The sequence below is a fragment of the Phaenicophaeus curvirostris genome, chromosome 1, assembly GCF_032191515.1.
Source record: "Phaenicophaeus curvirostris isolate KB17595 chromosome 1, BPBGC_Pcur_1.0, whole genome shotgun sequence".
Taxonomy (NCBI): Eukaryota; Metazoa; Chordata; class Aves; order Cuculiformes; family Cuculidae; genus Phaenicophaeus; species Phaenicophaeus curvirostris.
In genome coordinates, this window is record NC_091392.1 from 6,476,108 (window position 1) to 6,497,801 (window position 21,694).

The following is a 21,694-nucleotide window of genomic DNA, read 5'->3' on the forward strand; positions in this document are numbered from 1 at the left end:
TGTTATTGTTATTATTAACTGAGAACAGATCCTCAATGCCACAGTTCATCACCACTGGTTTTGGGTCAGTGGTGAGTTCCAGCATTTGATCAAGTGACTCTTTCTTTTGGTCACTAATCAAGTAGCTTAAATTGGCAGATAGCCATGACTCTAAAAAGATGACTTGCTTATTCCATTTTTTAACAAGCTTCCTCTGGCTCTAACAAGACTTGATACCCAGTCACCGAAGATGATCTTTCACTGCCAGACACCTTGTGTAGTACAGGTGACGTTTTGAACACTGGTTACGTAGACAAGAAAAGCAAATATCTTGTAAGCAGTCTGAGCTGGCTCGGTATCTTATTTCACACACTCAGCCATTCAACTCAGGTGACCTGATTATTTTGTAGTTATGATGTCTCTGGTAGGCTAAAAGTAGTTGCTATAACCTTTGTCCTTTTTGGATCAGTACAGGTAATTCAAATGCAACAGATGTGATTTTCCAAGTATGCTGCGTTATTATCTCTTTGACGTAGCCTCTCTGAAAAAGTCCTGGGATTTTAGCATGGTTTTAGGAGCTACTGGAAGACAATAGATTGTGTGTCTGTTAGTCCAATGCCACCTTTTTCTTTTTTCTCACAATTTGAGTGTGCAGAATCTTGTGATGCTGAGCTGCACTTCAGGTGCATTGAAGGCAAAGTCCTGAGAAATAGTGCTTTGAGAATCAAGATGTTTTTTGCCCTTGATACTGATACTCTTCAGGTTTTACTGTGCTACAAGTTCTTTCACCATTCCCAAGTACTTTGCCAAACAACAATACACACACCAAAACAAGCAGGTTTTTTTACTGTTTGATACTTTCTATGGATACAGCTGTCTTTGGGCAGGGGGAAGCCATTCTGTACAGGGTGTGGAGAGAGCTATGCTATGCCTTGTCCACTTGAAATTGATACTAGGAAGCAATATGCCTTAAAAAAATGAGTCATTGCTCCTACCAGCAGGGCAAGAAGTTGAGAAGTGGAGCTTGAGGACTGCTTGCTTTGGACCATGAGTATAGAACTAAGGTAAAGAGCCTGACTCCTAGCAAGTTATGACCTTGCTGTAAAATGTGCTAATGAGAATGTACATAGAGCACAAATTGGCTTCAGGAACTGTCAACTGCATCATTCCTCCTCAAAGAGTCATCTGATAGATAAAAATTATTCCAGCAGGTGAGCAGGATAGGTGCCTCACTGATAGGCATTCCCGAACTTTCAGCGTGGTTTCTTATTCAAGGAATACTTGAATTAGAGTTTCTGTAATGTGAAAGCCAATTTTAACTTGTCTCACCTTCAGTGCACATAATGGTCAATGTTTTATATATTAAAATATCTACAGGGTTGTGTCTGCCTGCCATCTGTTCTTTGCTGTTTTAAAACAAAATGTGCTCCATTCTTACAGCCTTCTTGTCCCGTGGAAGTCTCGGCATTCCTTGCTTTGTTCCAGACCCTGTCTGACTTGGTTGTCTCCTTTCCAAAGTTCAGTGACTAAATCTGAACTCTGCTCTGAATGAGGATGCGCTTTCATTTCATCACCCTGGTTAATATATCCCAGAATGACATTCACATACCTGAACAGCACTCTTTCCTCTTTACGCCACTTAAACTCACCTACAACTCCTTTTATCTTGTGTTGCCACTTAGACATTGTTCATCACTGTATGTTTTCATGTCTTTCAACTGAATTTCGTCTTGTGAAGCTGCAGCACTCTTAAATGGTTTATGAAGTTCTTATTCTGTCCTACCTAGTTCTTGCAGCAACATCTTCTGACATAAGAGCATCAACAGACACTGTTAACTGTCTGCTGTTGTTAGTGAAGTATCAGATAATAGAGATATAGGGATGAATCTGTTCCAGACTTGTCTTGTTTCATTATTCATAGAATCATAGAATAGTTTGGGTTGGAAAGGACCTTGAAGATCACCTAGTTCCAACCCCACTAGACACGTCCCACTAGATCAGGCTGCCCAAGGCCCCGTCCAGCCTGGCCTTAAACACCTCCAGGGATGGGGCATAAGTTTAAGATACATCATGCTCCTCAAAAACAAGTCTCTCCCCTGCCACCCGCTTCCCTCCACAGTTACATAGGTACCTTGTAGTAATTTCATCTGGGCGTAGTTTCCTTAGTCACCTTGGAGCATATTTTTGGAGGACCATGTAATGAAGCCTTCAAGCTTATGCCTGTTGGTCAAATCAGTAACCCTCTCATGAGAAGACTAGTGTGAAATTTTCCCATTTTTTTTTGAATGTTGTTGTAATGTAGAAATAGAAGGGAAGAAGAAATCATAAGCTGATCAGCCCAACTTCAATAACCAAAGAGATATCTTTAGAGTTTAAGTAGATCTTGCATTGTTTTAGTTTGATTTTTTTTTTTTTTAGAAGTAGCTTAGGAGTAATTTAATCAGTTTATAACCTCGGTACATCTAGCTTAATTTTCAAATGCTTCTGGGTCATTTGTTCTACTCATTTATGACCTGTTGATTATATGCTTTGCTAACTATTATGAAGTGCACAGGTACAATTATGTTAATAAACTGAAGAAAACAACATTCAATATTATAGTCCTCTTCAACAAATGAAGTGGTATTATCAAAATCATCAGACAGTGGGTTGTAAAGGAAGTACTTTTTGTCACAGCCCACAAACTATGGAGCTCATTGCCACAGAATGCTGTGAATGCCAGCCATTTAAATGGGCTTAAACAATAAGGTGAATTCATGCTAGAAAAACTCATTAAGGGCCATTAAATATACAGATGCGGATGCAACTGGGAAGTCCTTAAGCCATGTATTGCTGGAAGGACATAGGGAAGAAAAATAGAAATCCATCCAATTTACAGCAATCCTCTTCCCCCTCAGCCCCATTCCCCTCTCCTGTGCGTTGCTGGTGGCTGAAGGCAGGCTGCTCAGCTAAATGGCCTTTTTGGTCTGATCCTCTGTGGTGGTTCTTGTTCTTGTCTGTAATTCACTTGCCTCCAGCTTAAGCAATGCAGCAGGATGATCCATTCTGTTTCCCTTTTCTGTAAATCTAATCAGAGGTACTTGCCTTTTTCTTCTGCTCTGAAGCTTTTGTCCCTGTTCTGGCACTGTTCCTGCATGCAGGGCTTTTTTTCCCTCTTTTTATAAGTAGAACTACCAGCCTTGTTATTAGCAGGCTGGGGCCAAAGCAGTGCTGCATTGGTCTCTTCCTCCTACATATTAGAATAGGTTTCTCAAAAAAACATGAAGGGAGCAACATCCAGTCACTTTTTTCCTACGGAGCTGTGCCTGTGAATTCTTTGGCACTGTCAAGCGATTGATGATGAATGAGTTGAGTCTGCTGTTCTCCTGGTATTTTGCTAATTAAAGTGTAGCTGTTTGACATCAGTAGTACCATTCAATTCTCTAGTTTTCAGAGGAATTATATCTATGCATATGTATTTTTTTAACCACTGCAGATGTCTTGGGATTTCCCCTGCTGTTCTGTCAAAGCTGTAGTGATTTAGGTCTGGACGTGATGTTAAGAATTTATTAGATGCGTGTGAAAAATTGTAGGCTTCTGGTATTAAGACACTATTTCAGACAGGTGGGAAAGGGGTCCTTTCTATTAAACAGATTCTATTCTTTTATTTTCTCTTTTGTTCTTGTTTGTGTTTTTTTTACCTCTTTTACAAGAACATCATAACAGTCTCTTTCCTGTTTGATGTAAGCAGGAAATATTTGGCTGCACAAGGATCTGAAATATTAATGCCAGCTGAACATACTCAGCTATTTCAGCTGTTTGCATCCCAAATTTCTTTTGTCTAGCCAGTCTCCTTAATCCTCAGCTTAGGTAAAATTTTCAGGTTTCAAATTTTGGCTGTCTTTACAGTAGCTTTAAAGTTGGTTGTGTTAGATGTAGGTAAGATTTGTATTTGGGAGGTGTGTTTGTGTATAAAGAGTAGGGAAAGTGGCAAGTATGAGAGGAATAACTTGAGTAGCTAGAAAGGCTCTGCCTTGTTAAATACCCAGATTCTTCAAGGAGAAGAGACACTGGAAGGACAGCCCAGAAAGAATATGAACTGTTCCAGTACTTGGAGTATGCAGAAAATTAATTTATTGCAGATAGACATGGTAAGCCAAGTCAAACCTGACACCAGCCGACCACAACAAAATTCCTCCCATCTTCCTGAAAGCTTTACTATTATGTAAGGAATATAAGTGGGCATTTTTTAGCACAGCGCTGTTCTCAGATCAGTGGTAAAGCAAGTCACTGCTTGCTTTACACTGCTGAGCTCCTTTGGTCTGACGAACTTGCATAGTTTAATTTTCAGTGGGCTTGTGTGTCTAAAATGGGATTATTGCCTTGTCTCAGACTGAAACATGCCTTGCCTGAGGGGTTGTGTAGCCAGGCTGGTCGCCTTGCGTCTCAGGATAGTGGCCTGCCATAATGATGCCTGTTCTTTAAAGCTGCTGTGTGAGGAAGTGTGACATTGGTCACGTTAAAAGAAAACTGCATGAGGAAAGAGATCCAAGTGCTACCTGAGATGAGGTTGGCCTTTCAAATCAAGGTTTGCCATTTACTACAAACGTATTTGTAAAGGGATGGTTAGTCACTTCAGATCCTTCAGCGGGTGGGAAACTGCTCACTTCAGTGGGATCCCCAAGGGGACGTAAGTCAGGCTGACTCTGCTGACCAATCCTCCTGCAAATCTTACCTGGCATGGGAAAGCGCTCAGTCTTGCAGCACAGGAACGGATGGAAGGAAGTGCTTCTAAAAGTTTTTGCCTCAGTTCACATGCTGTTTCACGCAGCTCTTGATCAAATGAGTTAAGCTCATGTGGAAGCAGTTGTTCTTCTATGTGAACAAAATGTGGTGCAGTCGTTTCTGTACTACGCCACAGTCTGGATCTGCTGCCACTAGGAACTTCTTAAACACAATTCCCTTTTCTTTTTTTTTCCTTTGCCTGTGGAAGTCTGGCACTTGGAATGAGCTCACCCACAGCAAACGTTTCTTGGAGTCCTGTTCAGCTCCAGCTAGTGGCTACCTAACAACGGCTCCTTTCCTGTCATTCTCTCGCCTACCAGACATAGCAGCTGAATGAGTATTTGGGTGGGGAAGGAAGGAGATTGCGACATCCATTAAGAAAAAAATAGAAGGCTTGTCTGTCTCTCCCTTTTTTTTTCAAGTGAAGCTGTAAAACTTTCCTTGGCCTTTGAAAACTGAGCTTTGCCATGTGGTGGGCGCAAGCAGTGGAATACGTCAGCCTTTGAAGTTAGTGCTTTAAATAGGCAACTGCAAATGACAGCCAAACTTAAGCTTTTGTAGCAGTTCTGCTACAAGAGGTTACTTATTCTGTCAGTGTGCTGTGGATAGTAAGACTGAGTTACTAATACCCACACCTCCCTGCTTCTTTCCCAGTCATCAAACCGTGTTTGCCCTGATGACAGGAAGGCTGAATCTCTAGAAACGTAGTTGCAGCATGATCCTCTTGTTGAAACCATCTTTGTATTTCCTTGCTGAGACTGCAATCTTCTGTTTTAACAGAAAACTGTGCCAGCTGTGACTGAGACGGCTGCTTTCATATGATTGCAGCCACAGATAAGCAAACCTGTCCCCAACTGTCTAAACTAAGAATGGCTCAGAGGCAACCTCTCTGTCTTCTATTTTTAATTCATTTATTTGCAGGGAAAATGTTGTGCAGGCCACACAGGAGAATGTAACTGAGAGTCCTTTTATTTTCCTCATCTGTAGTATTTTGAGTGCTTAGCGGCTACGTGCCCCTTGGTGCAATGCAGCACTTCATAGTTCCTAGTCTACAAGTGTCGCTGCTATAGGCTGTGGGGAGGGGCGCTTTATCAGGAGTGCAGGGATAGGATGAGGGTAACAGTTTTAAGCTGAAGGATGGGAGATTTGATGTTAGGAAGAAATTTTTTACTGTGAGGGTGGTTAGGCACTGGCACAGGTTGCTCAGAGAAGTCATAGCTGCCCCATCCCTGCAGGTGTTCAAGACCAGGTTGGATGGGGCTTTGAGCAGCCTGATTCAGTGGGAGGTGTTCCTGCCCATGGCAGGGAGGTTGGAACTGGATGGTCTTTAAGGTCCTTTCCAGCCCAAACCATTCGATGATTCTGTGATTTTGCTACAGAGGTACATTGTTATTTTTAATGCCAGGGATGGGGCTAAAAGCCTTATTTCCACAAGGAGTTGAGTTAACAGGTAGAGCTACACAGAGGTTTTTTTCTATCCAAATCTAATGTAAGATGATCTGGACAGGTATGGTGAATTTGAAGCAAGTTGTTCTGCCCCAGTAAGAACATATCTACCTCTTGGATGTTTGCACTGCATGCCTTTATGAATTTATCTAAATTCCTCAAGTCTTCCATTGAGAAGTAGCCTTGTTGCCTGTGTGTGCAACCACATGTCCCTGGAGAGGTGGAAAGTAGAGATGAGAAATTAAACTGTCTTATATTGCTTTGTTGGTGCCTTCTTTGTGTTACCAGTGTTTCCAGTAAATGCATGACAGGACATAAATTCAATCCAGAAGGGAAAAACCTCACTTACTTTTCAACAATACTTAGCTACATTCCAGAACTTACACATTTCTCTTGGGAAAGGTCTTTCCTGTATCCATTGTATTAATGTAGTGCCTTTCCTAATCATTCTTTGTCATCTCCAAGTTTCTGGAAAAGTGAATGTTTCCCAGAGTGTAGGTGGAGGGAAGAGGAGTTTGTGCATTGCTGCCTAGCTTCTCGTAGTCATATTGTGTTAATCAGGTTAATCAGGAGCAGTGACTCATAGAAAATGAACAGTGGATAATCCAAGTGGTTATTTATCACTTCTGTGGTCTTACAGGATTGCTTCCTGCTGGAGAAAGTAGCCCAAGGAAACTTACTGCTAGGGAACACATCTTCATATTTATTTTAAGGTTTTCCTTTCTGTAACTCAAACGCAAAATCTTCAGAAACCATCTCCCTCGTTATTATTACTTCTTTGTATTCTACCATGTAACTCTGGATAATTCCAATTGCAGTGGTAGGGCCAGATTTCAGTTCCAACTCTGCCTCTAGAAGCAAAGTCCCACTTTGGCCTAGAGCAAAAAGGGAATCAACTAATTTGTTGGACAGACTTGAATGCACCCTTTCCCTCCCATGCTGTCTCCAAGTCTTGTCCCTGAACCTGACACAGCAACTGAAGCACCTTATTCCAGTTTTGGAGCTTGAAGAAGCTATCTGAATCTGTGTAAGGGCACAGCTGGGGAGCTAGGGGGGTGTGCCTCTTTGGGTTTTCTTTTTGTCTGCTTTTATGGTATTTTAGCCATTTGTTCTGTCCAACTCAAATGGATGCTTGTCTGCTGAACTTAAGTTAGGATGAAATGCCAGTTTCTGTTCTTCAGTCAGAATTACTGTGCTGTAAACTGCTTTTGGGTTTGTTTTTTTTCCCTTTGGGAAGGGGTGAAACATGAAGCTGGAGATGCTCCTGATGTGACTGTTGCCTCTTTCTGCCTTCAAAAAGGGTTGCTGTTTGCTATCAGTGTGCTTACCTGTACTCACCTGTAGGGCGTTAATCTTTCCAGCTTTTTTTTTTTTCCTTCATAGGGTGATGAGAGTCTGAAATACTTAACTCATGAAGAGCAAGATGTTCTCATGTTCTTTGAGGAAACCATAGATGCCTTAGAAGATGACTTGGAGGAGCCGGTCCTTCATGACAGTGGTATCCACTGTCAGTCTCCAAGGTCAACAGAAGAAACTGTGTCCAGTCATTCAGAGACTGAAGATATCATCGACTTAGTACAGTCAACACCTGAGAGCAGTGACCATGAAGGCCCTTCTAGCAGAGACGCAGAACCAGGTAGTAGTATTTCTTGAACGTGTGGGGTTTTTTCCCCCTTTGACCTAGCCCTGATGTATTCTAGTTCTCATTAGAAACAGCTAAAGAAATTCTGTATCTTCCTTGCTGCCTCAAGATGAGGTCATGTATGTGATTAAGTTCTTGGACTGCTGCCTTTGTCCCCTACCTGCTGACTGAGTTATAACAGATCTGAGTAGTATGCAGAGTCATCCCAGCAAGGCAGACTAGTGCTCATCAATGTGTTTACGCTCTGCTTCTCTCCAACACCTCTTAAGACTTTCCCTCTGTAGAGTAAAACTCTGTAAAGTAAAACTCTGTAACAGAGTTTTACAGTAGCAGGTCATTTGTAGTGTTTCTGTATGTGGAACTGAAAGACACGTGCTCCTATCGATAAGTTTGTGGTAAGATAGTGTATGGCATGTTGTTTTATTCACCCTGTATCGTTTGCACTCTCCACTTTTGGAGAACTGAGTTATCGGCTACTATAAAATGGTGGGATGTAGCGTTCCCTCTCCTGGCTGTTGTAATAAAAAATAACAATTGCAAAACTCTTGTAGAAAAAGCATCCATTGAAACACAGTAAAGTTAACATGCAGATTGTGAATGAATGGCAGAAAAAGGGCTTCTAGTGAAGGTGTTGTAAATATGGTAATTTGAACTATGGCATCACCTACAAGATGCCGTTGCTAGATTTCAGTTATAGTTTCTTCTGGTAATGTGGGCTGAGGTTGAGTTAGAAAGTATGGAGCAGGGCAATACTGATGCTTTCTCACCCTAGGTGAAAGAAAGCCTTGTATTCTGTTCTTTGTGATAATTTAATGAGATTATTGCTGTTTTGTCTTAAGTCTCAGATGCTACCTGGAGAACTGAGAGCCCTAAGCCAGCTGTACCTGCTGATGTTTCCACACATCCCCCTGTACTACCACCATCAACTTCTGAGACTCTTCCTCTTCCTGCTCCACCCCCTCCTCCAGTGCAGCACCCAAAATTGCTTCGCTCCATCCCCACTCCGCTCGTCATGGCCCAGAAGATATCTGAGCAGCAGATGGAGAGCAAGGTGCGCTTCCCCAGTGCCCTCAAAGAAGGAAATTCGGACAGGAAGAGAACGCCAATAGCCAATGGTGATTGTTGTGTGGCTCCGAAGCACCTTCCCACACCTGCACCCAAACTGCACCGCTTCCCGAGCAACATCAACATAACAAATGTCAGTGGCAAAGAATTCAATGAGACTATTTCAAAAGCAGCAGTTAATGTCCAGGAACGGAGAGCCCAGGTGCTGGCCAACATCAATGGAGGAGCTCTTCTGGCAGCTGAACTGGAGGAAAAGCTGCAGAAAAATGATTTCTTGTCACGTAACAGAAGTTCTTCTTTACGGGATCTCTCTTCTGAGCAGACACGCTATGAGGCCCTGACAAAACTTGGCTTAGTTAAGGGGAAGCCAGCTCAGGACCAAGTGGATCATGCTCAAAGCACTCAGGAGCTTGATGCGCAGCCCAAACAGGCAGATGCTGTTCCCAATGGATATCAAAACATTCATGAGATTCTAAAAAGCGAGCCCAGCCCTTTCCTTCCTACGGGTAAAACTGTAACAATCAAACCAGAGGCAGCTCTTGCTGCAAACAAGGTCAGCAGTGCACAGCAGAACATAGCAAAAAGTTGCAATGATTATAAACAGCCTAGTCTGAACCTGGATATGAGGCAGAGGTCAGGTTCTCTGCCTAGACCCTCAGGATTTCGATCCCAAGGGATAACGGTAAAGTTTTCTGGCCGTGGCTCAACAGAAGAAGCCAGGAGAGAGGCACTTCGGAAACTGGGACTACTGAAAGAGACTGCATAATTTCAATGGGAATGTTTTGGCAGCGAGGGGGAAGTCATAGCATGGGTTTGTGCTGGAATAATCCCAACTGGGGACTGGGATCAAACAGGTTGGCAGAAGAAAGGGGAAGTTCTGTGCTTCAAGCAAGCTGAGGAGGTACTAGATACTGTGGAATGACCACTCGTGTTTATGCCAGGAGGTCTGGCACCACATACAGTCATGTACAGCAGCGGGTTTCGGCTCTCTTTCCTACAGAGATATTCATCTGTTGCTCTTTGTGACTAAGAGGAATTTTATTTAAGGAATGCTGGATTATGGCAGGCAGCATTCTGTTAATGAAGTCTACAGGGCAGTATTGGTTGTACATAGCAAACTGAATGGTGAATCTTCCTTTTGCTCTTTCTGAAGCCAACAATGAGAGCTCCGTTTGTTTTGCCCACATGTGTATGTCTGTTGCTGGGAACTCAAGATAATGACAAAACTGAAATTTCTTGACGAGCGTGACACACTTCCATGACTTTTTCTTGTCTGTATTATCTGGCTTGGCTTCATTCCCAGCCAGTGGTGGAGTCTTTTGCTTCTTTGCTCTGTCCGCACTCAACTCAAGACTGCACAGAGAGTGGTTTCTGGTTTGACCTTCTTCTTGACAGAGCAGCCCGAGCTTTGGGTGGGTGACTGCATCACTGCTGCTTCACTTGAATTCCTGCCTCTCTTCCCAGCCACCTGCTCCCTTGGTCACGCTCTAGCAACCTGTGTGTCCAGTGAAAGGCACCAGATTAAGCCTCAAGGATATGCACCATGCGCCAGTTTTCACACTGACAGCCAAAGAGTCTCCTGACAATCTGTGACCCCAACTGTTCTGTACCAGTGATGATCTTATAGCAGAGAAGCCATAGGAACAAGTTAACTTTGTACCAAATGTGAGAACCCTACGTCAAAAGTCTGATCTTTTACATTAGGGTTCCCATGAAGAAACTGTTACTTTTTGAACAACAGCTGTACTACACTGAGTAGTCACAAGTTCTGTTGCTTCTAAAAACTGTCATTTGATCTTCCTGTAGTTTGACAGCCCTAATAATCCTCTGTTCACAGCCTTATTTGGTTCTGCCCTGCCAATGCATAGCAGAAGTTACAGCCAAAATTCTTTCAGGCTAAGTGGAGTCACAGGGGAGAGCTGTATGTAAGGGCACATCGCTTCCGAATGGTCCGAGTTGGCATATTTTACCTTTGTTAAATAGACATGCTTTTAAAGATGGTCCCAAAATGTATTTGTGTTAATATGACTTTTTTTACATGGCAAAGCTGCTTTTCCACGTTAACTCCCTTCCCTTTTTGTACACCTAAAAACATCCAGAATAGCCATTTTAAAATCAAATGCCAAACTCCAGATGCTCTAAATTTCTCTTTGTTATTCCTGCACGTTTAAGGGTTCTGTCTTTTTTTTTTTTTTCTAAAGGGAAAAAACTCACTTATTCTCTGCACTTTCTAAAGCCTCAAGCAACCCCCTCTTTTACTAAGTAGCTGAGTAGTAAACCTTGGAGAAGAGGGGAGCAGCTACAATAGATACTGGCACACCCTGCAGTGAGGAGCTCTGACATAACTGTGATAAACAAGTTTGTGCTTCTTGTGATAAAGAATTTCGAACTTGCTGAGCTGTACTTATAGATGAAGCTGTCATGAAGGAAAAAATCTTTGTGTCATTCTCAACCTGCCTCATAAGTTAAAGTTTTTTGTTGTTGTTTGTTTTAAGTTATCCTTGCTGCTTAAATGTTTAATTGTGTTGTTACGGTATCTGGCTGGTTCTGTTACGTAGTTATTCTTTTCAGCCTTTTCACTGGGTAAGCTATCGTGTTCCTCGTTGTGACAGGAATACTCTACATAAGCAATCAGTAATTAACATGTGGCCATTCCTCAGTCTGGCAAAGGACTTACGCATGCATAATCAAATGTGAGAAGTGCCGCTGAAACAAAACAAGCTGCTTGTATGCTGCAAGTAAAGCACACACTTATTTTGCTTCAAGTCTGTAGCACTAAATCAGAAAGACAAGGAAGCACATGAAACTACATCCAAGCACCTGCTCCAGTGCAGCCTGGAGAGGAGTTCTACATGTGAATGATGCATTATAATTTATTAACATAACCTGCTAAGTAAATTTAAATGTTTCATGACCTTTATGCTTTAAAATCCTGTTAAAGCAAATTCTTCATTATACATGTAAAGTGTATCCAAAGCAATCTTCATATCTAATCATTTCTCGCCAACTCTTAGTTGAGTTGTTTACAGCTGAGAATTCATCCTAAGCAAACATGGGGGTAAATAAAACCCTGACACTAACTGTTGCATTGAAATTCAGTCCTATTCAATAACATAATCCTATTTTTTAAAAGATAAATTAGATGCCTAATATCTACAGTATAAAGTTGCAGTATGCTGAGTTAGCTGGATCATGTTCTTTCATCCTTCATGGAGGGCTGCGTCCTCAGCCAGGGGGAAGTGAGAGTTAGATCTTCATTACATAAACCATTTCTGCCTGGTGAGGACTTGGAACAAAGTATTCATTGTGGCCCTTCATTACAGCAAATATCTTACTGGTAAATTCTTCTCTGTGCCTAAAACTGTAGTAAGGAAAGCCATGTATTAAATGAAGTTGAGTCTAGCTGCTAATAATCTGTATATAAATTTAGCTCTATTTTGTGTATCTTGTTTTGTGTGTATATGTTGCTGTGATTTTACCCTGCTTTTCCCCCCGCACTTTGTGTTAGAGATAACTGTCTTGCACAAACCTGATAAATCATCTATTAAACTGGGATAAAACCAATGAAACTGTGGCTGATGGGAGGTGGAACTTTGTTCTTTATCACCCAGTAGCATGCATCTTTCTTGGAGGAGGAAAGTGATATTTTTTTAATGGCTAATATAAATGTAATAACTTTTTCTTTTTGCTACTCTGGTTGTGTGTCAACCAGAGCTCAATCCTGTCACATCAGGGGTGAAGGCAGAGGGGAAAGGAAGGTTATGTCTGTCTGCCAAGAGGTATGTTTTCTCACTGCTGGCTTTCAATAACTGTGACCATGGTCCTTGCAGGAATGAAGTTCATTCTGAACAGTGTTTGAAGTAGGCAAGAGCCTCCTTCTCCCAGTGTTTTGCAATATTAAAATGACTTTTATAAGAGATGTATTGTGTACATGAAAGAATAGTAACTCATCGTTGCGTTTCCGTGCCTGCTTACATGAGTGTTACCAGAAGTGAGTGTGAGCCTGCTGGAATCAGAAGTCTCTCTTGTTGCAGCGGATGAAGTTCCTTTGTTAGAGAATATTTCTACCCATCCATTCTGAGTGTGTGCATGTGTTTTCTGCCTTTCTGTCATTTGTTTGGATATTTGCACATAAAAACTGCTAAGGTAGTTCCTCACTTTGGTGTGTATTCCTAGTTACAGCTGCCAGTAGAGTACAGAGGTGAATGTGTATTAAGGAAATGAGGTGGTGGCTAGATCCTCTTGCTCTGGGACTTGTCCCACTGCAAGCAGGGAATGGTTTAGAGCCAAAATTCACATTTGATTTAATAGAAGACAACAGCAAAGGCAATCCTCAGAAAGACTTAGAGGTGCTCATTGATGAGACGTTCATGAGCCAGCAATGTGTGCTCACAGCCCAGAAGGCCAACTGTATCCTAGACCACATCAAAAGAAGCGTGGCCAGCAGGTTCAGGGAAGTGATTCTGCCCCAACTACTCCATTCTTGTGAGACCCCACCTGGAGTATTGTGTCCAGTTCTGGAATCCCCAACATAAGGAACTCTTCGAACAAGTCCACAGGAGGCCACGAAGATGATCCGAGGGCTGCTCTGAGGACAGGCTGAGAGAGTTGGGGTAGCCTGGAGAAGAGAAGGGTCTGAGGAGAACTTAGAGCAACCTTCCAGTACCCGAAGAGGCTACAGGAAAGCTGGGGAGGGACTTGTTTACAAGGCCATGTAGTGATAGGATGAGGTGGAATGGTTATAGATTGGAGAGGGGAAGATTTAGACTAGACAATAGGAAGAAACTCTTCAAGATGAAGATGCTGAGGCACTGGCCCTGGTTGCCCAGGGAAGCTGTGGCTGCCCCATCCCTGGAGGTGTTTAAGGCCAGGTTGGATGGGGCTTTGGGCAGCCTGGGCTGTGGGAGGTGTCCCTGCCTGTGGCAGGGGTTGGAACTGGATGATCTGTAAGGTCCCTTCCAATCCAAACGATTCTATGATTCATTCTAAGAACAGATGTTAATGAAGCTGGTGAAGGCTCTGGGGCACAAGTCTTACGAGGAGCGGTTGAGGGAGCTTGGGCTGTTTACTGGGAAGAAGAAGAGGTGGAGGGGAGACCTTATCACTCTACAACTACCTGAAAAGAGGTTGTAGAGAGGCGAGTGTTGGATTCTTCACTCAAGTAGCAAATGATGGATGAGAGAAAATGGACTCAAGTTGTGCCAGGGGAGGTTTAAACTGGATATTAGGAAATAATTCTTCACTGAAAGAGTGGTGAAGCATTGGAACATGTTGCCCAGGGAAGTGGTGGAGACTCTGTCCCTGGAGGTGTTAAAAAAGTATGTAGATGTGACGCTTTGGGAAATGGTTTAGAAGGCTCGGTGGTGTTGGGCTTACGGTTGGACTGTGGCTATTTTTTGCTCACTCTCCCCAGAGCAGAGGCTGCCTTCAGTGGTTTCAGCCCCACATTCCAGCGGGCTGCCCCGAGTAGGAGGCTGGACCCGTGGCACTGCTCCCCCAGGTTGTGCCTGGGAACAGCTGGAACTCTGGAAACAACTGCACTGTTTTGAAGATGGATTGCTTGCTTTATTGTATCTTACATACGTGTGATGTTGAGATGTTGCTCAAGCAGCAGGGGTTGTGTAGCATAAAAGACAGAATGGAAATGATTCTAACAAAAAAATAAACTCCCATTCACATGAGCTACTTTTGTCTCCCCCAGGCAGCGTGGTGGTGGGAGCCAAAAAGCATCAGCAGGTCTAGCAGCCAGTTCCCAAGCTTTCTAGGGCTGCCTTGAGGCTTGGGTACGTGTCTGAGCCAGAACAGCACAGGTGGCCAGTCTCAACTGTGTCCAGCTCCAACTTGGAGCCTGTGTGAGAGAATTTAACTTGGTTCAATCTATAGTGAAACTTCAACTAAGTTACAGTGCCCCCCTTTTGCTGTAGGGTAAAAACTCTCAGCTGCCCGGTTACTGTCAAGTGGCTGCAGCTTGGGGAATAGTTTTGATGTTTTGACTCCTGTGCTTGTTTCATATAGAGACAGCAACAACAAAAAAATTGGCTACTCCTTTAAAAATAAAATAGTTCCAGAAAGTGTTATCCATAACTGCTCAGGGAAGGCATGAGGTCAAAGGGAGATGGCACTTTTAGCACCTGGGGCTGGGTTTCTGTGCTGCTGGAGGCACAAACTGGGCTGTAATTTACAGCGCTCCTGAGTGAGTTTGGGCTCTTTTGTAACTGAACCTGCAACGGTAAAAATTAAAGAACAGTGTCTGTAGCTGACTGGTTGATTGTTGTTATTCCTAGCAGAGCAGGAGCCCAGGGTAGTGCAGCTCAAAAGTGACCCTGTGGGATTGCTCTGGAAGCAGCTACAGAGCTGGGCTCTGATGGCTCAGTTTTCAGGTGTATCCCATGTCCCCCACAGCACCCACAATTCCAGCTAACTTGATCACTCGGGTTCTGAGCAAGCCCTTTGATCTCCCTAACAGGTCAGCACTGACAGATGGGGGGGTGAATGTGAAGTGAGTGGAAGAACTTGAAAGCTTATTTACCTTACTTAAATACATTTACCTCTAACTGTTACCTTCTAATATTTCTTTTGCTCTAAGAATCTGACAGCAAGTTGGCTTGACTTCATCTAACACTCTGCTTCTAATCTTTTGAAGGGTTATGAGCTTTCATCTGCGCTGGAACAGCCCTGGCTGCAGCGATATTGAGCAACCTGATCCAGGTGAAGATGTCCCTGCTCGCTGCAGGGGAGATGGACTAGGTTATCTCCATGGTCCCTTCCAGCCTAAACCATTCTATCATAGAATCACGACGTTGGAAGAGACCCACAGGATCATCAAGCCCAACCATTCCTATCAAATACTAAACCATGTCCCCCAGTGCCTCGTCCACCCGTGCCTTAAACGCCTCCAGGGAAGGTGAGTCAACCACCTCCCTGGGCAGCCTGTGCCAGTGCCCAATGACCCTTTCCGTGAAAAATTTTTTTCCTCATGTTCAGCCTAAACCTCCCCTGGCGGAGCTTGAGGCCATTCCCTCTTGTCCTGTCCCCTGTCACTTGGGAGAAGAGGCCAGCACCCTCCTCTCTACAACGTCCTTTCAGGTAGTTGTAGAGAGCAATGAGGTCTCCCCTCAGCCTCCTCCAGGCTAAACACCCCCAGCTCTCTCAGCCGCAACTCATAAGGCCTGTTCTCCAGCCCCCTCACCAGCTTTGTTGCTCTTCTCTGGACTCGCTCCAGAGCCTCAACATCCTTCTTGTGGTGAGGGGCCCAGAACTGAACACAGGATTCGAGGAGCGGTCTCACCAGTGCCAAGTCCAGAGGGAGAATAACCTCCCTGGACCTGCTGGTCACGCCCTTTCTGATCCAAGCCAAGATGCCATTGGCCTTCTTGGCCACCTGGGCCACTGCTGGCTCATGTTCAATCACTGTCAACCAACACCCCCAGGTCCCTCTCCTCCAGGCAGGTTTCTAGACAGACTTCTCCTAGTCTGTAGCTGCATAGGGTTGTTGTGCCCCAAGTGCAGGAGATGTTAGACAAATACCTGGTTTGTACATAAATTTGTCTTGTATCTATTCCTGTTACCTCTCTAGAACAAACTCTAGCAGCATAAGCTCATGTACTGGCTCTAATAATGAAGCTTAGCAAGATGATTTTAAAACACATGTATGTGTAAGAGATGGATGCTGACTTAGACATAGATCTTGGATAAGAGAACGTTAGTTAATTGATTGCTTCATACATGCAACCCTCCACCTGCATGGAGTCTTGCTTTCAGCTCTTCCCTGCATCCTGTAGACGCAAAGGCAGAGTCATCTTCATCACGGCGTCGACTCCCAAACTAAAAATACCATTTTCCCTGAGGTAAGGAGGGTCCTTAGACCGGATGGAGCCAAACCCTTCCGTTGTGTTTTTCCTTCTTGAGTGTTTTGGGTTTGTTTGGTCTTTTTATTTTCCCCCCCTCAGACTGTGGCTCTCTCTTCCCATGCGAGGTGGCCCCTCCCGAATTAGGAAATGCCTGCCTTGAAAAGTCAGTACATCCCTGGTCAGCTGAGCTCTTACCTTGAGGGCTCTGCAAGGAAATATCGTTCGTGTTAGTAGCATTAGTCATTATTTCTCAGCCTTCAGATTCTTCCACTGGATCATAATTACCTGCTGCTACTTTCAACAAGCAAAATGAAGAAAACCAGAAGAGGCTTCAGTAAATCTAGGATTAAACTGAACAGGCGTGAGGCACTGCAGAGAAACCACCTGGCAGGCTTGAAGGAGCAGCTCAGCTTCAATTTCTCTTTTGTTCACAAGTCTTTGCTTTAATGAATATTTCACAGAGCCCCAGGAACCACAACGTAATTCTGAGAGGTTCCCCCAGGCTGCTGAGGCACTTGTTACCGTCCAGGGATGATTATTTTCTTCCCAGATGGAGGTGTCTGTATTCTGAGGAAATGCTGCTGCTACAATGTCCTCACCTGAGGTACAAACAAAACCCAAGTTTTTGGGGGTTTGGAGCTTTTCCCCCCATCATTTACTAAACCAAAAAGTATAGTTCTCTTCCCCAGTAAAATAACTTGATAAAAAGTAGTATGATGTTGAAGATTTGAATTTAAAAGACAATAAATGCATAAAATCTTTTGGCTAACCATCAGCTCGGGGCACAGCTCCTACTTCTAAAGCCTGTGAGACTGAACATCTCCCATGTCTCCATTCTATACCCAGCCAAGGACTCTTGAGCTGCTGCCTGAGGTCTATCATAGCTATTCGCTTTAGTCCTTTCACCTGTGGTTGCTGCACCTGGTACAATGTCCCCAACGGGGTCACCTTGGCCACCCTGCTCTCAAACCAACCCTTCCTGCTGGCTCAGCCCCTGCCACCAGCTGCACCAGCTACTCAAGCAGCGAAACACCCCATGAGGTGGAAGAAAACAATTGTCTCAACTTCTCTGTTGTGAAAGTTCACAGTAATTCTCTTTATTTGTCAGCTAACAGCCCCAGAGGGAATCGTGAGTAACCTGGCGCGGCTTGGGTCACAAGGTGTCACTACCCTGTGCCTTTCATCACCCAGGAAAGCAAGGTCACCTTCCACAACCAGCCTCTGGCTGCTGCTGCAGTGGAGGAGCCTGGACATCGTTTCTCTCCAACTCCCAGTTGGCAAATGGAATATTAAAGCAGAGTTACTGAAAAAACATCTGACCGGGTCACTACAGAGACAGGATTGGCAACAGGTAAGGGATGTTTCACCCGTAGACAAGCCAGACTTGGGAGGAAGGCTGGCTGGTGATTATCACTGAACATCATGGTTGTATTTGTGAGTTGAGGCACAAAACTACATCCTAGCTCATGCTCATCCACTTCCCAGTGCTACTCTGCTCCCTGTCAGAGCCTCACAGGGACTCTCCAGCAGGTCTCATCTCCTTGTTCAGCCCAGGAGCAACAGAGAAGCTCAGGGAGCTCAGTGTCGCTGTGTGGCAGGGTGCGAGCATCCTTCCTCTGACTTGGCCTCAGAGATCTCCATTGCAATGAAATCTCTCATTTCCCCAGAGGCTTTGGGCAAATTCACCACAAAGGCTCATGATGTATTTTCTCCCATAGTTTCAATGGAACTTCTCTGCTTTTGGAGCTTTTGTTATTATAAGCATCAGAAAATCGTGTATTTTTTTTTTTTAATCTGTTCTCTGCCTGCTTATCCATCCCTACAAGGAAGGGTAAAAGCTGTATTTCCTAGCTGGGAAATGAGGGCAGTGGCTGTAAAGCAAGAAAAAAGAGGAGAGATGGAGGAGCTTGACCTTCTGGTTCCCAGGCTTATGCAGTAATCCTGAATCACCTTCCTCTCCCACCACCACACCTACCGCTTAGGGAACATTTACTTGCCAGCCCAGGAGAAAAAAAACCAGCAGGCTGGAAGCTTAGACTCACATGTGCAATGAGTTGTTCGTACTCTGATTAACAAAGATAAGCCTCCCATTGTACTGGTGCTCAAAGGGTGCAATGACACAAGACGGAAAGGTGTGTACAAGCCGTGGCAGCAGGAGGGAGGCTATTTATTCATATTTAAACCTCCATTAGGAAACAGTTGTCAGCACTTTTCTATTTCCATTATGCAAGCCAGCACAAGGGATAGAGGATCGACAGGGTCTTCAGGCTTCATGACACAAACTTCGTTACTGTGGAACATTTCCTGCCTCCTAAATGGATTTAGTTTGCCTGGTCAAGTTTAATTTTTATTTATGACAGGAGGTTTCCAGCATCCTCAAGCCCAGGAAATGGGGACGGTGTGCCCAGCACAGCAGCTCCTACTGCATCCCATAATAAACCCCCAAACTCTGTGCTGGGGACACTGAGAACAGGGACATTCCTCTGTGTTGTGTCATTCTGCAGGCAGCAGCAACGTGTTCTCTGAACCCAAACGCTGGTTTGATTTTTCTGTTAGGTAAGACTCGCAGCTAGTAATGAACCCTTGGTTAATAGGATGTGGGATTTGGGACCAACCTGAATAACGAACCACAGACAATTACACCTCTTGGTCATCACAATAAGAAAGGGAGAGTTTGTCTGAGTCCTGCTGTCACGTCCATCTTTCCCTTGGAAAGGAAAGGCAGGAGGGATGAGGAACTGGTGCCTGCTCGGAACAGCTTGGCTGAATTCCTGGAGAGAAGTGGACTGATCCTTCCTGACCAGCCTGACCACTGCGTCTTCCTCCCAGGAGAAGGCTCTTCCTGTCATGAGCCCTAGAAGGAAGGAAAACAGAGCCCCACCACCACATGAAAAGCTTCTCAGAGCAGATATAAGAAAAGCCAAAGTTGCCTCTGAGATACCTCTTACTACTTGGGTATCTGGGCTTCATTTCCATCAGCCAGGGTGCAACTTCCAGCAACTCCTATCAATTTAATAACCACTTATGGAACCATATAATGGAGACACCAAACCTCTCTTCAGGTGGGTTATGAAAGCCTTATTGATGCTTTCAAGCCTTGCTTCCCAGAAGAGAACATCTCATTTCTAGCTTACTCTGAACAGCCATATGAGAGAGATGTGTGTGCTTCCATTTATGAACAATATATATATAATTTAAAAAGGCACAGCAAGACAAGCAGCTCAGCTGGACAGTGACACTGAGATACAGGGCAGCTCAGCAGCCAGGAACAGCTCTCTCACTTGTAGAGCAGACAAGGGCTTCTCTTTATAGCTGGAGGGGTTTCCAGCAACCCTTTCCCTGAAGAGATGGAAGCAAGGACGAGTGATGGCCCCGACACCAGCCACGCGCAGTCTATCTCCAAAACGGGAATCTCCCATTTAATTTGATTGAACCAAATTACCCAGAGAAGAGGCTTTTAAGGGACTAATTAGAGCTACAAAGCCTAGGAGGTAGGACCAGCAAGTGGAAAACTCCAGACCTGAGCAGGCCTCTTCACTATCTTCAAATCCCTTTGTTTTGGGATTTGGCATTTGCATCATGCCGACTCCAGAGCTGCACGGTACCTTTAGTGGAGAAGAGCATCTCCAGTATCCAAGATTGCTTTCCAGCTCCCACTCGCAAACATTAGGGCTGTAAAACACATAGTGAGAGGGTGGCAGGGGTGGCCTTACCACAGCAACCCTGAGATACTCCCAAAAAATTGAACAGAAAAAAAAAAAACCAGGGCAAATACAACAAAGTTTTCAAGCTCTTGATCTGTCAACCATGACTTGTTCCCAGCAGAAAAGGTTGCTCCTTTTTATCCCATGCACAACGTGGGAATAAAAATCTGCAAAATCTGAATTTCGTTCTCCTTTTCCAACTTAAAACTCAACTTATTTATCTGACAGCGTGGATCCAGGTGATGGAGGAAGGAAAGGAGGAGTCTTTCTAACAGATCACTCATTGTTCTTCTAAGAACGATCACATACACCAAGTGTTTTAATGGCACAATCATACTCTGACAATAACAACTTAAAAGCAAAGTTCATAACTCAAACAATACAAGTAAATCTTTTGACATTTACTCACTTCTTTGATTCTTGCCCAAATAGTTTCCTCCTTCCAGCACACTGGGATGTCCCTAGGAGTGGCTGGAAAAAAAACTATTTATAGTTGAGTTCTGAGAAGAGACAGTGAAGTGTCATCTGAGATGAGCATCTTCAGCAGGGCAGAATGGTGCGTGGCTGAGAAAAAACCTCTGTGTGGAAAAAAATTGTGATGAATCTCAAAAGAAAAGGATAAAAAGCTTAATATATTTATCACAGGGCAACAGCAGGCTCGCATATCATTATTGTATTTATTCTGGAAATATTCACTCATCTGGCTGGGATGTGTGGTCAATATTACAGCAGCACTTTGGGGGGGCAACAGTAATTAGTGAGTTTGTTTTTTTATTTATCTATTTGCATTTATTGCAAATAGATAAATAAATAATTTATTGCATTTATTGCTCCCAAGAGCAAAGGACAGAGACCGTTTTGATGCCTACTGCGTAGCCAACAGCGGCTCAGTGCCTCCCCCAGCAGCCAGAGGTCTTTCAGGGCGAACATGCGTGGACTATTAATTTCTCGCCTTTGGCCACAGCCAGTCTGAGTCAGTGCCGATGCTGATCAGCTGGGAAAAGCTGCACTGCCACCCTGCAAAGCCAACCCTGAGCTGTTTCCCCAAATCAGCACTTTCCAACAGCATCGCATTTACTTAAGTCAATGCAAAGAGAAGGCTGCATCAGCAAACTGTCGGAGCTGAACTTGGTGTCTCCTCGCGGTTCGCACTCCATGGCCCTGCCAAGTACACAATTACTGCTTCGCTGGAAAAGGCAGATGAAAAAAAACTGAAAACTCAAGCAAATCAGGCAGTCTTCACA

General features: G+C 44.0%; 1 protein-coding gene across 1 annotated transcript in view; it reads left to right on the top strand.

Moving 5' to 3' along the window:
- PROSER2 (proline and serine rich 2) overlaps window positions 1–12,931 on the top strand; it is a 28,377-nt gene extending 15,446 nt beyond the window's left edge. Inside the window, exons 3-4 of the mRNA XM_069871403.1 lie at window positions 7,573–7,825; window positions 8,671–12,931. Of these exons, the coding sequence (XP_069727504.1) occupies window positions 7,573–7,825; window positions 8,671–9,662 (1,245 nt within the window). The 3' untranslated portion in view covers window positions 9,663–12,931. The remainder of the gene's footprint in view (window positions 1–7,572; window positions 7,826–8,670) is intronic.
- The last annotated feature ends 8,763 nt before the right edge of the window (window positions 12,932–21,694 follow it).